Genomic DNA, 18,612 nt, shown 5'->3' on the forward strand with positions numbered 1-18,612 from the left:
AAGTTTCTCCAGTACAGAGTAAAAGAACTACATGGAAACCATCAACATGCAGGTTAGATGCTGTAGCTGGAACGGTTATTTCTATTATGTGTCTATATTTAATACCTTGAGCACACAAGGGTGAACTGTTTAAACCAAGTGGGATATCCCTCAATGATCCCCAAAAAGTCTTCAAAGAGCCTTGTTGGTTTTTTTTTGGAGGGGAGGGGGGGGGGGGGGTTAGTTATGGGTAACATATCAAAAGAAAAGACATTGTCCAAACTGGACATTACCTTTAACATTTGCATATCAACTTAGGGCTGGGCAAATAATCAAAAAATAATTGAAATAGAATATGCAGAGCTATGTTGCGAATTTCGGTTTTATGAATTATTTTCTCCCGGTTTAATCTGTATCTGCATCTTCAGGATGCAGATATAGTTGAAACCATTGGTAGAGCAGGGACCGTAAGGTCCATGCCCTACCATTCACTATGTATCGCTGGACGCGAGGCAGTGACGTCATCGCACCGGTCTGCGCCGAGCTGCACAGAGCGGAGGGATCTCCACCACTCGTCATTGTAACGGGGTTAGGAGAGTATGTATATTATTATTTTTACCAGGCACTATTGGGGGCATCTGTGGGGGCATTATACAGCGCAGGGGCAGCTATGGGGGACTTTATACTGTGTGGGGTGCAGTTATGCGCGCATTATACTATGTAGAGGCAGCTATGGGGGCATGATACTGTGAGGAGGGTAGTTATGGGGGGATAAAACTGTGTAGAGGGCAGTTATGGGGGCATTATACTATGTAGAGGCAACTATGGGGGCATGATACTGTGAGGAGGGAAGTTATGGGGGCATTATACTGTGTGGGGTGCAGTTATGGGCGCATTATACTATGTAGAGGCAACTATGGAGCATGATACTGTGAGGAGGGTAGTTATGGGGGCATTATACTGTGTAGAGGGCAGTAACAAGGGCATTCTACTGCGTGGAGGACAGTTATGAGGGGCATTATACTGTGTGGGGGCAGCTATGGGTGCATTATACTGTGTGGAGGCAGTTATGGGGGCATTATACTGTGTGGAGGCAGTTATGGGTGCATTATACTGTGTGGAGGCAGTTATAGGGGCATTATAATGTGTGGGGGCAGCTATGGGGCATCATTTTGTCAGGGGGTAAATTATATACAGTAGTATACAGCAGGCTCAGGGAATAAATATTAATTCAATGACAAAGCATGCAAATAGGGGGCGTTGCATGCAAAATGGGGTTCAATAATCGTAATCGAGGTTCATTTAATGTTCAATTAATCATGATTTTGATTTAGGTCATAATTGCCCAGCCCTATATCAAATAGGGGTTGTCTACTTGGACAATCCCTATTGGTCAGAAATGTCCCCTGACAAAAATGGGAAAGTGTCAGCTGCAATCAATTTCCCTGCAGCGCCACCACAGGGGAAATGAAGCATTACACAGTGTACAGTCAAATCAATGGGGTGTTCATGTAATTCAGGACAGGATGGGTCCTCCAAAGGGAGGGACGCTCTTTGCAACTGCTTTCTGCTCTGGATAGGAGATGAGGATTTAAAAAGGGGACCCTCTTTTATTAACTCAGAATTCCCTAATAAGTTGTATGAAAATTTGGTTTCTAAACTGGACAACCCCTTTTAGTCAGGGCAGCTGGGAGTAAACCTCAAAATGTAATGGACCCTTGTGCACTCAAAGTACCAAGTAGAGATAAAAAAAAATCCCATAATAAGATCTATTATCAACACACACTCCTTGTTGACAGTTTCCATGTGGAAACATCATTTTACTACACTGTACAAAGTAAAAGCAAACAAAAAAAGTGAAAATAGCAAAAATTTGAGAAGATATTAAGTAGATTTTACATTCCATATCCAATGTTCATCAAAGGTGGTGCAGCACTTTAAAGAAGAAGCGGTGTACTGGTTATATACATAAGTCAAAATGTAAGATGTAAAATTATTTTTCATAAAAAAGAAGAAAAAAATCTATTAACAGTGACTGTCATTATCTTATATTTACAAAACAAAAACATAATTTGCCACATTGAACGAGGCGGGGAATTCTACCGCAGTGGTAGTTTGTTATATACAAAAACATTCGTTTGGACACTTTATACAGTCGTGACTGAGAGCAGTGAGTTGTAGACCCTTGTGCCATCGGGAGACCTTGCCCCGTGCGTTAACAGTTCTTGTATTGTCATCCAGTTGTCAAAAATCTTTTTGTTGCGCTTCTTCATCATCTTTTTGTGGCTGAGGTCAATGATGCTGATCTCCTTGTTGTCTTCGGCCATCTGTTTCTCCTTCAGACAGTCCAGCCTACTCTGTATCATGAACTCTTTTCTTTTCCTCTGCTCCGAGGCCTTGCGGAGATGCTGCTTACGTTCCTCCTTGCTCCAGTAACGACCCATTTTCATCTCGCTAACGGCGTCGTCATCGGTCGTCATACCGCTCCTTTCCTCCTTGATCTTAATGGCTCGTTCTCTCAACAACTTGTCCCTCACCGGCCGTTTTGTGATGTAACGCGTCCCATCGCTCCGCACCTTCACTTTCCATTCCATCCTGGGTTCTGTCGAGTTCTGAAGGTCCTTACACATGCTGACCAAACTCATCTGGCTCTGGGCGTACTCTACCGCCGATTTTTGTTGAATGAGCTGCATGTAACTTTGATAGTGCTGAGCGTGGGCGGGGATGTGGGCGTGTTTATAAGGGGAGTGTCGATACGGAGGTGTAAAAGTGCCGGATTGTTTTTCTGAGAGGCCTTTGCCTATATCGTTGACTTTTTTGTCTTTGACTTCCGTCGGTTTGTTGTCGTCGGAGTCCTTGGCCGGTTGGAGTTGCCTGGCCGGGCTGGACTCTCGACTCTCTCCGCTTGATCTCAAATTCTTCTGGGTTGAATTGTAAACGCCGCTACCCGCTGCACCCTCGACATTTGGGCAGTTGGCAGCGTCGGCCATCCTACGCAATGAGTTGTCGGGGGATATCTCTAAAGTCAGTGGGGTGCTACGACAGCTTTCCCCGGTGTTGTAGGCACTTGAGCTGTCCTTGTCAGACTTTTCCGGTAGTTCGGTGATATCGGAGAGTTCGTGGCGGCGGACGTCAATACTAGTGTTGTAATTTCGGAAACCGCTATTGTGTAGCATCCAGGACTCTCGGTATTGCTCTTTTAGCTGTTGCATCTTGTGCGCTCGTACAATGTTCAAACACTCAAGCTCGATGCTCTGTAATTCTTCATTCAACATCTCCAGTTCCCGGTCGACACTTTCTTGGTCGCTCCGGTTGGTGTCCATGGTGCTGGTTTGGTAATATCTACTGTGTTGGTTGGAACTTTGCACTTGGCACTTGAGTTCGAGCAGTTCTCGGAATCTCTCACACTCATCCATGGGGATACCCAAGAAGTCAGCATCCGTGCAATCGGCAGATATGAAGGACTCGTTGCTGAATTGCATATCTCCGCTGCCCAAAGTGTCCTGACTGTACATGAGTTTTTTCTGACTGCCCAGCGTATTCGAAGATGTTGTGTGATCATCCTGCTCGGAACTCTCATCATTGCGCGTGCTTTCATCCGTGCGCCCCACGCCACTGTCTTTCTCAATCTGGTTGGACAAAATAGTTGCTGTGTCTGTGGTTCCTCCATCTTCATCAAGTTTTTTCTAAAAATACATGAAAATAGAAAGTGAATATTTTTGCTAAATTTTTGGAGAAATACAGTATGATGATTCTCTAAATGTAGCTTGTTGTCTAAGGGGTTGTACAGGATTGGAAAAACATGGCTGGGTTATTCTAAACACAGTGTCACACCTGTCCACAGGTTGTGTGTGGTATTGCAGCTCCGATCCAGTCAATTAGCCCTGTAGTATTTTTGCATGAATCCAATAAGTTATAGGAGGGATTCCCGTAATGGTATTAAACTTGGGAATTGAAATTTAAGCGATTCTATTATGTATGGAAAGGTAACATAAAACTGGAGCCACACTTTAAGCTATTATAGAGACAAGCCCCAGAAACAGCGCCATTCTAGTCCATAGGCAGTTTCTGGTATTGCAGCTCTGATCTGTCGCACGACAAATACCAGCGGCCCCGATGGACCCCATTGACTTACAATCAGGTCCGTTTTGGTCCGCCAAGGTGCCCGTCATCTCGATGGAAAAAAAATAGTGCTGCATGCCGTCACATTTTTCCCATCAAATGTGATGAAATCTGCGACGCAGTCTCCGAAGAAGATGTGAACATAGCCTTAATGGTGGAATTCTTTCTTTTACCACTGTTATTTAGGTTGGCTCTGAATCTAATTATATCAAGTCACATAATCATTTCCATTGACCTTGAATTCACATTAATGGGTTTGTGCTGCAATACCAGACACAGCCTATGGTCAAGGACGGCGCTGTTCCAGAAAAAAAAAAAATCTCAAATTTTATACGACACCTTTAAATTTTCCTCGACCTAAAAAACAAAAATTTTAAAAGAAAAAAACAAACATTTTTATTCTCCTCACACATGAATATTACAAATCTCTCCAGCGGCTGGATCTTTCCGAGCTGTCAGTCCGGTTATCTTAAGCGCATCCAGCTAAAATAATGGAATGTTTTCACCGCAAAATTTATCATCCTCTCCCCTGTGGACCTTTAATATAAAACTCTGACAATCCCCCCTCCCCCGCTACTCATAACCTCATCTATTCATTATAGCGGCTGGTTAGTTTAATCCATTTAATGGAAACCGGGAATCGGAATATCAGATCGGACATGAGATGTTGACAGAGTACCTGCTGGAGCATGCTGGCTGTAAATTGCATTGCTTGGTGGTGTTGTTCCTCCAGCATGTCCATGTGTAAATCATCCAGGAAATCATTTCTGTCATCGTCCATCCATCCTTCATCCAGCTGTGCGCCGCGGAAGCAAAAGAAGAGAACGGCGTCAAAAAGCGTTGTCAAGGGAACAATACCTGATAGAAATATCCGCCCTTCCCTGTAAATCCTGTTACAATACCGAAATTTACACCAGAATTCGTGTTTAAGCGGAATTCCGATAATCCGGAATCTCACCATGGTGCTGGACGGCCAGATCATGTAGGATAATGGATTACTCGGGAACAGGGTAAGAAATAATCCGTAAAATGAAGAATTCTACTAACCCAGTGGTCCTATATTCCAGACGAGCAGAATTTCCAGACTATCGGAATTTTGCAATTGATTGTCAGTTTAGAGTGTATTATCTGCATGTACTAATCCATCTCCCCTCCAATGTCATTTGTGGCCATTTTTATTCTTAAAAAAGCAGTCATTTTGGCAGTAGAGTGGGATGCACATCTCTTATAGGGTGTGTAGACTTTTGCAACTACTTGTTTGTTGCGACGATGCATCCAAACTAAAGATAAAATGAAGCAAATTTGATTATAGTCTTCTTTAAAAATGGCTTATCCTTTTGTGTGCACAGCTTCTATGCAGTGCTATGTGTCTCCATGGTTACAGACTACAAACAGATGCTGTGTAGTCTGATCCTGTAGTCATGTGTCTGCACCTCTTCTACTGTCTGTAGGTTATTACACAGGGTTTGTTTGTAGTCTGTAACCATGGATGCACATAGTTCTGCATAGGAGCTGTATACTATTTAAGACAATTTGCAAAGTTGCTTTCTTAGTTTAGAAGTGTCGGAGCAATAATAAAGGTTACAAAAGTCTACATACCCTGTGCATCCTGGTGTTTTCCAATGCTGACGTCATTTGTACTTGTTTTTAAAACAAAAATGAGCACAGATGACAACAAAAATGGGCGCAGATGTCATTAAAACAAAAATGGGCACAGGTGACATTACAACAAAAATGGGCACAGGTGACATTACAACAAAAATGGGCACAGGTGACATTATAACATAAATGGGCACAGATGAAATTACAACAAAAATGGGCACAGATGACATTACAACAAAAATGGGCACAGGTGACATTACAAAAAAATGGGCACAGGTGACATTACAACAAAAATGGGCACAGGTGACATTACAACAAAAATGGGCACAGATGAAATTACAACAAAAATGGGCACAGATGACATTACAACAAAAATGGGCACAGGTGACATTACAACAAAAATGGGCACAGGTGACATTACAACAAAAATGGGCGCAGATGACATTAAAATAAAAATGGGAACAGATGACATTACAACAAAAATGGGCACAGGTGACATTAAAACAAAAACGGGCGCAGATGAGATTGGGCATTGATAAATGCTCCCAGTCTTTTGCCCTTTGGGGCTTATGTGGTGTTCTTTTCCTCATTCCCTTCTTGGGAGAAGCAGGGGGGGGGGGGGTCGCCCGTGCATATTTATGAGAGATTAATAAAAAAATTCTTCTGCCCCGCCTCTTATGCCCCATGTGGCCACAGCCGGCCCATTTCTCATGCACAATGAGGGGCACAGGACCCTCGTTGTTCCGACAGGGGTGGCTGGAGAAGTCAAACCGCCACTTATCAGACATTTATGGCCTATTGATAGGATGTCTATCGTTGGAAAACCCTTTGAAGGAATTTGGAAATAATACAAACCTGTAGTTCTGGCCGTGCTACTAATAAGAAAACTGTTGTGTCTTCGCTGGTGAGGAGGGCGACGGCTTCTTCATGGTTGTGAACATCAATGCCGTTAATCTGTAAATCAAGAGACAAAAGATCAGAAGTCTTGTAAGGAGAGAAACCCCATCAGGTTCCTTGTCATGCTTTGTATACAGTCAGTGTTTTTGTTTTCACTGACAGCAAGCAGGGATCTTAAAAATGGTGAGAAATTGAAATGCTAACTGTATTAGAAAGTTACAAAACTATTATTGTACAATGGCCAGTGGCGCACAGACTACAGCGGGGCCCCATAGCAAAGATCAGAATACCCCCCTCCTAATTATGGTGCTGTGTTTGCCACCCAGGACAGAGGGGCCTGGTGTTTTTTTTCCCCCTCCAACCCCTTTCTATGACCCTTGGAACAATTACCCACCCCTATGCTAAAAATTCAGTTCCTCTGGGTAGGAGAGTCTTGCCGCCCAATCGAAAAAGAGATGGATTAACCCTTTTTCCAGAGCAGTCCCCTGCCTCTATGGAATGTACATCCTTGAGACTAAGATCAGAAGCAGCGGCCTGTCCTGGAGAGATCAGATCGACCCGCTTACCGATCCCCTGTGATCTAATCTCCCGTCTTACCTGTATTATCCGATCTCCCTCTCTGATTCGTCCGTCTTTAGCGGCAATACTATTAGGGTCAATCTAAAAACAATACACAAGTTTTCCAAAATTATGACACATTGTGAATACATTGAATGTATATAGTAACGTATACATAGGCTTTACTAACAACATGCATAGGAGCCCTAATTTCATCTATCACCCAGCTTTCCCACACCCCTGAATGGATTTTCTGTCTAGTAATAAAGAGCCGGTGATGTATCACTGCGATACCAAACATTCAGGAATCTGAGAAGGCTGGGTAAGCTGTAATGGTGGCCATATTGGTCGTCACCCAGCTTTCCCAAGAACAGATATAACTATAAAAAACGGATTTGATTTAAGAGGGAAATTTTATTTAAGTCTTAAAGGGATATTCCCTTCTAAGACATTTATGGCATATCCACGAGTTCAGCTCTGTGAACTGTCAAGAACAGGGATCCCCCGAACCCTGTCCCGGGGAATGACTAGAGAGGGGGCCGCGCATATATGTGGCTCTCTCCATAGTCTTCTATGGGAGTTACAGAAACAGCCGAGCACACCGGCTGGTCAGGGGTCGGGGGACCCCGGTCTTGAAATAGGGGTGGGTCTCAGAGGTTTTAGATATTTATAGCATATCCTGCAGATATGTAATACATTTATTAGATGGGAATACCCCTTTAAGTATAATGATTCCCTGCACGATCCTGCACAGGCAAGGACAAGACGTGACAATTTCTTGGGGCCATGAAGAATAAAATTGGGGTGTTTTTTTTAAATCCCCTAATACTTTCATGTATGAATGTGATATGGGTGGGACTGGTCTCAAAAGTTCTGGAATAATTAAAGATACTGGTAATCGTTCCGAGAAGACATCTGCGTCCCCCCCGGCAGTGACGATATACAGAATGTCACCTGATACTATTCCTTACAGTAATCTCCGCCGGTCTTACCTCACTGACATAAATCCCCATGTCGTCCTCATCATCAGTCCTGTAGCACACAGTCAGTCCCAGTTTATCTTGGCTGTTCAGTCTGTACAGGTCTATTTCCTAATGGAGAGACAAGACGACAGCTGTGAACACATACAGATGTAGCAGAGCTGAGGTTTTTTTTCCGTTGTAGTAGAACTGTCTAATTGATATGACACAGAGCAGAGTTTGTTGTATGTAGCAGAGCTAAGATTAATGGAGAAAATAATTTGCCAGATGTAGGAGAGCTGAGTTTTTCAGACATAGTAGAGATGAGTTTGTTAGATATAGAGTTTAGTTTCAGGCAATGCAAAGCCCAGTTTTTTTTTTTATGTAGGAGAGTTCATTTTTTCAGAAAATTTCAATTTGAGTTTGTCAGATGATGCAGAACTAAGTTTCTCCTTTGATGTAGACCGGAGTTGGTTATATGTAGCAGAGCTGAATTTTTCAGACAATGCAGAGCTGAGTTCGCCAAATAAAAGAGAGAGTTGAGTCTCAGACAATGTAGAGTGTTTTTGTTTTTAGATATAGGAGAGCTGAGTTTGTCAGATGATGCAGCGCTGAGTTTGTCATTTGGCACAAAACATCATGATGTCACTATATTCCATCTCTGGTTTTATATAGACAAACCAATTACATTATCTTAGCTCCTAAATCACAAACAATGCCGCTTGAACTGCTGAATGACAAATTCGGCCCTGCTACATCTGTATTCTAGTCCCTCGAAGACATTTCATTCAGTTGATGTATATCCCAGATCGCTTTTCATTTCCCTGGAAAGAGGTCGGCTAACTTACTCAGCTGGCAGTGATTTTACATCAGAGAGATCAAAAATGTGCGGTCCCGTCTATTTGTCAATACTAAACCATTTTACAAAAAAGCAGAAAAAAAGACGTTTTATTGATTCTAGAGAAAAGAACGTTTCCTACAATGTCAGCGGTGAACGCACAAGAGCGCTAAAGACGCTGGAACATCATCTGTTCCTGACACGAAGAATACGAAATATAATGAAGGGGGGGGGGGCACAAGATAAATTTAACGTAATTAATTTGGGAACTAACAATTTCCTGCTGTTTATTAGAGAAATGATGGAAAACTTGGAAATGTCACTATATAAATGAGCTATCATCTATCTATCTATCTATCTATCTATCTATCTATCTATCTCATATCTATCTATCTCATATCTATCTATCTCATATCTATCTATCTCATATCTATCTATCTCATATCTATCTATCTATCTATCTATCTATCTATCTATCTATCTATCTATCTATCTATCTATCTATCTATCTCATATCTATCTATCTATCTCATATCTATCTATCTCATATCTATCTATCTATCTATCTATCTATCTATCTATCTATCTATCTATCTATCTATCTATCTATCTATCTATCTAATATCTATCTATCTATCTAATATCTATCTATCTATCTAATATCTATCTATCTATCTAATATCTATCTATCTATCTATCTCATATCTATCTATCTATCTCATATCTATCTATCTATCTCATATCTATCTATCTATCTCATATCTATCTATCTATCTCATATCTATCTATCTATCTCATATCTATCTATCTATCTATCTATCTATCTATCTATCTATCTCATATCTATCTATCTCATATCTATCTATCTATCTATCTATCTATCTATCTATCTATCTATCTATCTATCTATCTATCTATCTATCTATCTATCTATCTATCTATCTATCTCATATCTATCTATCTCATATCTATCTCATATCTATCTATCTCATATCTATCTATCTCATATCTATCTGTCTCATATCTATCTGTCTCATATCTATCTATCTATCTATCTATCTATCTATCTATCTATCTATCTATCTATCTATCTATCTATCTATCTATCTCATATCTATCTATCCCACTATCTATCTATCTCATTATCTATCTATCTCATATCTATCTATCTCATATCTATCTATCTCATATCTATCTATCATCTATCTATCTATCTATCTATCTATCTATCTATCTATCTATCTATCTATCTATCTATCTATCTATCTATCTATCCCACTATCTATCTATCCCACTATCTATCTATCTCATATCTATCCCACTATCTATCTATCTATCTATCCCACTATCTATCTATCTATCTATCTATCTATCTATCTATCTATCTATCTATCTATCTATCTATCTATCTATCTATCTATCTATCTATCTATCTCATATCTATCTATCTATCTATCTCATATCTATCTATCTATCTCATATCTATCTATCTATCTCATATCTATCTATCTATCTATCCCACTATCTATCTATCTCATATCTATCTATCTATCTATCTATCTCATATCTATCTATCTATCTATCTATCTATCTATCTATCTATCTATCTATCTATCTACTCTATCTATCCCATATCTATCCCATATCTATCTATCTATCTATCTATCTATCTATCTATCTATCTATCTATCTATCTATCTATCTATCTATCTATCTATCTATCTATCTATCTATCTATCTATCTATCTCATATCTATCTATCTATCTATCTATCTCATATCTATCTATCTATCTATCTATCTATCTATCTATCTATCTATCTATCTATCTATCTATCTATCTATCTATCTATCTATCTATCTATCTATCTATCTATCATCTATTATCCATCTATCTACATGTCTGTCTATCATTTGAGCATTTGAATTAAAAAGATTTTGGAAACTCTTAAACTAGAGACCAAGCATTCCCTAATGTTGAAAAACGAATTTGTAATATATTCATTGTTTAACCTCTGCATTATTCCCGCACCTCTGGCTCCGGGTTCCACTTCTGCGTCTTGTCATTATCGCAGTGCAGTGAGATTACGTTTGTGGACACATGACCACAGCAGCCAATGACTGAATGCAGTGACAACATCACCACAGGTGACAACAACTACATGCGGTGGGGGACCACGCTACCGGTGCCGTGGCGAGAAATTTAGATGGAGAGAATATTTTTGTTAATAATTTGGAAATTTTGGTCCCTATTTTAAAGGGACAGAAAACATGCGAGAGATTAGAGAGGTCACCTGCTGATAAGCTGATCATGGGGGTCCTGATGCTATTATTTATGGGGTAACCCATTGGATGGTAAATTGAAGCCTTACATAGCTCCCATTGCAATCAAGGGCCCTATCCATGTAATACACGGACATGTTAGGTCCTCCCAGCGTAACAGTTGCTCTTTGTAGCCCCTCTCCGCTCAGGCTAATTGTGGGGGGGGGGGGGGGGATAGAGGAGCCCCCTCCATGAACTCAGAATACCTTAACAAGCAAAATAAAAACTGTTTTAACCCTGCGGGGTATTTTCAGAATTGCTCCCCCATTCAATAATATTGTAACATTGCTTAAAGGGCAATTCCATAATATAATGTGGATCTATTTGAGACCTTTAATTCTTTGCTATAAAAGGTAAGAAATTACACAGTGCTGCAGAATACGACATCATTATATATAGACGGTAACATCACACCGAGGGTTCACGTACTAAAAAGACACTTGATATAAGATATTCCTCGGCCCTTTGCCACATGATGAGAAAGTGAGACTAGAACTATTGGATGACCCCGTTGCAGCGCGCAGTAAAGAGAGACTCCTCTGTGGTGAGCGGTGACCGGATTAACTGCAGGTTATGTCCTCAGCCCCCTGGGATAAAAGGGCCGTGTATTTAGGAGTCTCTGTCAGACAATTAAGGAAGTGACATTGACACGATCTTTGCGCTAGGCCAGATGTCAGCCCTTCCTCCAACCCACGGACATAAGGCCGGAGGGTGATCTTGGCCCGCTAATGGGAGAAATATTTAAATGTGACATCTTTGCTAGCGGTCACAGAAACAGCCCCCCTGTCACTTTTGGAGAGTGCTATGTATAAGACGTAATGGCCTTCTATCCGATTGTTCCTCCACCGTCCCTTATTACAAATCAATACAAATTAGCGCCATTTTAAACACGGAATACAATGTTCAAGATGTCATTCTGAGCAGGGACAAGAGGAAGTAAAACAAGCTCATGTGAATAATTGATGGGAAATGTGGTTTGACAGCTGCTTAAACTGGTAATCTCTCCCGCCTGGCATAGGGTGACACACTTGTAGACACCAATGACACTTCCATTTGATACCTAAAAGCGTTTCCCTGTTTTATTGTAAATAACGCTGAGGGTATGTGCACACAACCTATTTTCGGAATGTAAACGTCCCGAAAAACGGCTGAAAAATCGGAAGCAGAACGCCTCCAAACATTTGACCATGGATTTTAATGGGAAATACTGCGTTCTGTTCCGACAGGGCGTTATTTTACACCTCATTTTCGAAAAACGTCGCGTAAAAAGACGCCCGTGAAAAAGAAGTGCATGTCACTTCTTGAGCCGTTTTTGGAGCTGTTTTTCATTGACTCTATAGAAAAACAGCTCCAAAAACGGATGTAAAAAAAACGCTGCGAAAAACGCAAGTTGCTTGAAAAAAACTTATGAAAATCAGGAGCTGTTTTCCCTTGAAAACAGCTCCGTATTTTGAGACTTTTTTAGTAAGAGTGTGAACATACCCTTATTCATTGTATCATAAAAAGTTCTGCAAATTTCTAATGTTCTTCATGTTTCAATTTGTCACCATTTTCAAGATCTCTGCTGTCTGTCGGAGAATGGAAATTCTGAAAATGTCCTGTTATGATCCCCGTGCTGCTCACACAGGTGCACAGCTTGTTACAAGTGAGAACTCTGATACACGGTCAGCACGTTATCTGCAAAGATCAAATTGTTTCCATTCACTGACAGCAAGCAGTGTATTCGAATAGAAAGTTGCACACTTTTCATTATACATTGAATTCAACATAACCCTACATGTCCTGTTTTTTGGACCAATATCTTTAAAGTGAACCAAACACCCAACTTTTTTTTGCCTTGGGCATTAATCATATAGAAGAAAAAACGTCAACTAATATTTTATCCCATGTGTGAAAAATAGGCAATGGCAGGAAGAGGAAACTGCTATGTTACCGGTGACCCTTATTTATTAAAACTGTATATTACCGGAATGTATATTAGTGAGAGTACTCACGTACTGCAGGGAGTACACTGCTAATAATTTTTGGTCCCCACAAAACCCCTTTAATTTATTCAAGTGTCCAGTTGCTATGGGATACAAGGCAAGTTTTCTCTGTGTATAGGTGATAAATGTCCTTTGTGGGAAAACCCCTTTAATCTTGGTAGTAAACAAGGAAGTATCAGAAAGATTAAGCTCCACCCCCGAGGAACCCACTGCACTTCACTTCCGTTTATAATTCCCAGCCCTCTCTAAATGCCAATTATATAGAACTTTTTTATATCTTGGCCCGCTGGAACTCATAAACCAACAGACTTTCTAACTGTTCCATGATTATCGCAGTCTCTAGAAATACAAGATTGTGAAATTGTCTATTTATGTACAGAACTAGCAATTATCCCCGACATTAAACAGCATACCTCTAATTCTAATTCATCTCGGTCAATATCTTGAGGCAAACCTCCCATGAAGTCGTTGGGGTCAAAATATTCGTGAGGTGACGAATGCCTGGAAAAAAAAGCGAGGATTTGAGAACACGCCTCCTTCCCTGGCTAACGACCAATTATTCTGTTATTGCCATTTGCATAAAGTGATTTTTGTCAAAAGTGCAAAACCTCCAGCCTGTATTATTCATAATTAAAACCTGATAAATGGCGAGATGAGACGGTAATAACGACGATTCTTTAGCGTAGTTTGTGTTTAGAACAGAACTAAGGTCGGTCGTTTTTGAAATGCAAATATTTCATTAATACAACAGGAAGGTGCGAGGAGCGTTCAGTATGAGATCAAGATCACAAACCAGACAAAAGATACAAGGAAATTATAATCATACAGAAAAAATATATTCATCAGAACTTTATAATGTGCCTGAAAATACAAATCTGCAGGGAAACATTCCACATATATGAATCCATTATTTAGCTTCTTTTAACCATATCTATATATCTATCTATCTATCTCATATCTATCTATCTATCTATCTATCTATCTATCTATCTATCTATCTATCTATCTATCTATCTATCTATCTATCTCATATCTATCTATCTATCTATCTATCTATCTATCTATCTATCTATCTATCTATCTATCTATCTCATATCTATCTATCTCATATCCATCTATCTATCTATCTCATATCTATCTATCTATCTATCTATCTATCTATCTATCTCATATCCATCTATCTATCTCATATCTATCTATCTATCTATCTATCTATCTATCTATCTATCTATCTATCTATCTATCTATCTATCTATCTATCTATCTCATATCTATCTATCTATCTATCTATCTATCTATCTATCTATCTATCTATCTATCTATCTATCTATCTATCTATCTATCTATCTATCTATCTATCTCATATCTATCTATCTCGTATCTATCTATCTATCTCATATCTATCTATCTATCTATCTCATATCTATCTATCTCATATCTATCTATCTCATATCTATCTATCTATCTCATATCTATCTATCTATCTCATATCTATCTATCTATCTATCTATCTATCTATCTATCTATCTATCTATCTATCTCATATCCATCTATCTATCTATCTCATATCTATCTATCTATCTATCTATCTATCTATCTATCTATCTATCTATCTATCTATCTATCTATCTATCTCATATCTATCTATCTATCTATCTCATATCTATCTATCTATCTCGTATCTATCTATCTATCTCATATCTATCTATCTATCTATCTCATATCTATCTATCTATCTATCTCATATCTATCTATCTATCTATCTATCTATCTCATATCTATCTATGTATCTATCTATCTATCTCATATCTATCTATCTCATATCTATCTATCTATCTATCTATCTATCTATCTATCTATCTCATATCTATCTATCTATCTATCTATCTATCTATCTATCTATCTATCTATCTATCTATCTCATATCTATCTATCTATCTATCTATCTATCTATCTCATATCTATCTATCTATCTATCTATCTATCTATCTATCTATCTATCTATCTATCTATCTATCTATCTATCTATCTATCTCATATCTATCTATCTATCTATCTATCTATCTATCTATCTATCTATCTATCTATCTATCTATCTATCTATCTCATATCTATCTATCTATCTATCTATCTATCTATCTATCTATCTATCTATCTATCTATCTATCTATCTATCTATCTATCTATCTATCTATCTATCTATCTATCTATCTATCTATCTATCTCATATCTATCTATCTCATATCTATCTATCTCATATCTATCTATCTATCTATCTATCTATCTCATATCTATCAAATTCAAATTCAAAGAAGCTTTATTGGCAGGACCAAATACATATTAGCATTGCCAAAGCAAGTAAGAAGTAAGGGAATGAGGGATAGGGACTGAGGGATTGGGGGATAGGGACATATCTAGGGTTGGGGTTATACAAGTCCATGGCATATCATGTCTCTCTCAGTTTATGGCATGCAGTGACATATTGTGCCGCTGTGCCCACTGTGGTTTCCTCTTCACCCAGCAGGATGTAGAGTTTCTCTTCCTCTTCCATGGAGCTGAAGTCCGGTAAGAGATCAGAGAGTCTCCTGAAGTGAGTGTCCCTTACTGCTGAGTATTTGGAGCAGTGTAGCAGGAAGTGGGTCTCATCCTCCACGGCCTCCTGGTCGCACTGTTGGCACAGTCGGCTCTCCCTGGGCTTGTAGGTCTGTCTGTGGCGCCCGGATATCTATCTATCTATCTATCTATCTATCTATCTATCTCATATCTATCTATCTCATATCTATCTATCTCATATCTATCTATCTATCTATCTATCTATCTATCTATCTATCTATCTATCTATCTATCTATCTATCTATCTATCTATCTATCTATCTATCTCATATCTATCTATCTATCTCATATCTATCTATCTATCTATCTCATATCTATCTATCTATCTCATATCTATCTATCTATCTATCTATCTATCTATCTCATATCTATCTATCTATCTATCTATCTATCTATCTATCTATCTATCTATCTATCTATCTATCTATCTATCTATCTATCTATCTATCTATCTATCTATCTATCTATCTAATCTAGCTATCTAATCTAGCTATCTCATATCTATCTATAGAACAAAAATAGGCAGCTCTCCTGGATATCATGATGTAATACCTATAGTGATGGACCGACATCTGCAGAAACGTCGTTTGCTTATGGATGAAAGTTCATCGCTATCGGTTTTACACCATTATATCCAGGAGTGCTGCCGATTTTTTGTTCTCTAATTAGTAGGATATTGCCTTTGTCCTTAGGCGTGCACCCACTTTATGAAATTGTATCAAGAAAAGTTCTGCAACTTTTTAATATACTCTGTGTTGCAATTCCCTAATAATTTAAAAGATCTCTGTTTGCTGACTGAGATCCCATCCTGATCATGTCCAATGGGCATTGGAGATCTCCCTTATAATGATCTGTGCATCTCTGACCTTAAAGTGAACACCCTACATCTCTAATGCGAATATAGATTCGAAGTGGACTTGTCCTTTAATTTGTAGAAAATACATCTGCAGCTTTTGACATAAATCTACTTTACAATCTAGCCCTGAAAAAGCTGCCGGCCGCCATCTTGACATTGAAAGCTATGCCTGTCACTCCGTGGCGGTGACCTGGCAGGATTGTGAAGTCTCAGCTTGTCTCCAGATTGCTGCGCTGGAATTCCCGGTCTCAGTTGGGCACACCGCGTGGCGCTCGTCAGCTCTGAATTTCTAATTATCATGTGAATTTGCATGAAGCTAATATCTGCGCTCTTCACTAAGCTCAGTGTTTGAGCCGAATATTTTCATTTTTGGAGAAATTAACATGATGTAAAATATAAGAATGACCCTCCAACCGTCTCTAATTACCCCCCAAAAATAAAATAAAAAACATGAAAAAATGTGTCCTTGAGTCGACCTTCGTTTGTCATTCAGGACTACGGGAATGTTGAATAACAACCACTGTCGGAACGTGTGGCTTGCTGGAATCTCACAGAAAAGATTCAGAAGTGTCAGGATTCTGAGTACACATGACGTCCAGGCTGGATTTCATGTGTATTCATTATCAAGACACTTGATTAACGTTAATCTCTGTGTATGTGGCTGCACATCGCTGCTTGTAAATGAATGTAGAGGAGTGTATGACGCTGACTGGTCACTGATTGGTCAGCGTCATACACGTAAACACGCCCAGTTAAAAACACAATACACGCCCAGTTGGACATAACGAAAAAAAAAAACACCCAGTTGTCCATTTCAAAGCTCATTTGCATATATATATAAAATAGCTCATAACTTGGCCAAAAATGAACGTTTAAAAAAAACAAAAACGTTACTGTTCTCTACATTGCAGCGCCGATCACATGCAATAGGAGATAGGGGTTTGAGAATCTGGTGACAGAGCCTCTTTAAGTATTATTATTGGAGAATGGAGGACAGACTAGTCTTATCCAAAATTTAATTATATTGCAAACTACTACCCTTAAAAGGATTGGAAAAAAACAAACATGGCTGCTTTCTTCAAGAAACAGCGCCACACCCATCCATGGGTTGTGTCTGGTATTACAGCTCAGCTCCATTGCAGTTAACAGTGCTAAGCTGCAATAGCACACACAATCAGTGGTCAGCTGTGGCACTCTTTTCTGGAAGAAAGAAGTCATGTTTCTCTAATCCTGTACAATTTCTTATGCCAGGATTTCGCGAACACCCCCCCCCCCCCCCCCCGGGAGGTTGTGGATAGAGTTCTGTAAGGGTTGTCCTCTTTGGACAACCAATTTTCGACACAAGGGCCCCCCGATGACAAGGTAGGGGAGCCCAGCAGTAAGTGTTCAATCACCCTGCAGCACCTCCACAGGGGAAATGATGCATTACACAGTTAATCGCTCTGCACTCTGATAGATTACTGGTATGGTAGCCACCCAGCTTTCCATAGACTCTGAAATGCATATAAAATGTATTTATGGGGTCCACACTTACTCTTCATTTAACAGATACGGATCCAGAGCAGACACTGACGGAGACGGAGAGTTCATTTTGGTCAGAGACATAATGTGCTCGAGTGTTATATCAGTCTGTGTCCCTGTGTCCATCATCTGGACGTCGGAGGGGGGGCTGTACATCTTTGTGCGAGGGGTCCTTCGTAAAACTTGCACCACAATTGGTTCTTTGGCTGTTTTAAAGGCTTCCACCGCTTGGTCATGTGTGGCTCGTGATAAGTCTTTGCCATTTACCTGCAGAGAACATAAAAGAACATTAAATTAACTTTCCTCTCATGTGCACTACACCCTGGTCACTTCCCCCACTCCTGTTGCCATATTATATGAA

At 39.6% G+C, this 18,612-nt stretch overlaps 1 protein-coding gene across 2 annotated transcripts in view; it reads right to left on the reverse strand.

Annotated features, from left to right (window-relative positions):
* Positions 1 to 1,051: 1,051 nt before the first annotated feature.
* Positions 1,052 to 18,612, reverse strand: part of PDZRN3 (PDZ domain containing ring finger 3) — a 186,599-nt gene continuing 169,038 nt past the window's right edge. For both annotated transcript variants that reach the window (XM_075834048.1, XM_075834049.1), the window contains 7 exons: positions 18,265 to 18,518; positions 13,675 to 13,762; positions 8,151 to 8,249; positions 7,198 to 7,260; positions 6,559 to 6,657; positions 4,781 to 4,897; positions 1,052 to 3,665 (listed from right to left, as the gene is read on the reverse strand). In XM_075834048.1, coding sequence (XP_075690163.1) covers positions 2,127 to 3,665; positions 4,781 to 4,897; positions 6,559 to 6,657; positions 7,198 to 7,260; positions 8,151 to 8,249; positions 13,675 to 13,762; positions 18,265 to 18,518 — 2,259 coding nt within the window. In that variant the 3' untranslated portion in view covers positions 1,052 to 2,126. The remainder of the gene's footprint in view (positions 3,666 to 4,780; positions 4,898 to 6,558; positions 6,658 to 7,197; positions 7,261 to 8,150; positions 8,250 to 13,674; positions 13,763 to 18,264; positions 18,519 to 18,612) is intronic.

This window comes from Rhinoderma darwinii, chromosome 7 (genome assembly GCF_050947455.1).
Source record: "Rhinoderma darwinii isolate aRhiDar2 chromosome 7, aRhiDar2.hap1, whole genome shotgun sequence".
Lineage (NCBI taxonomy): Eukaryota > Metazoa > Chordata > Amphibia > Anura > Rhinodermatidae > Rhinoderma > Rhinoderma darwinii.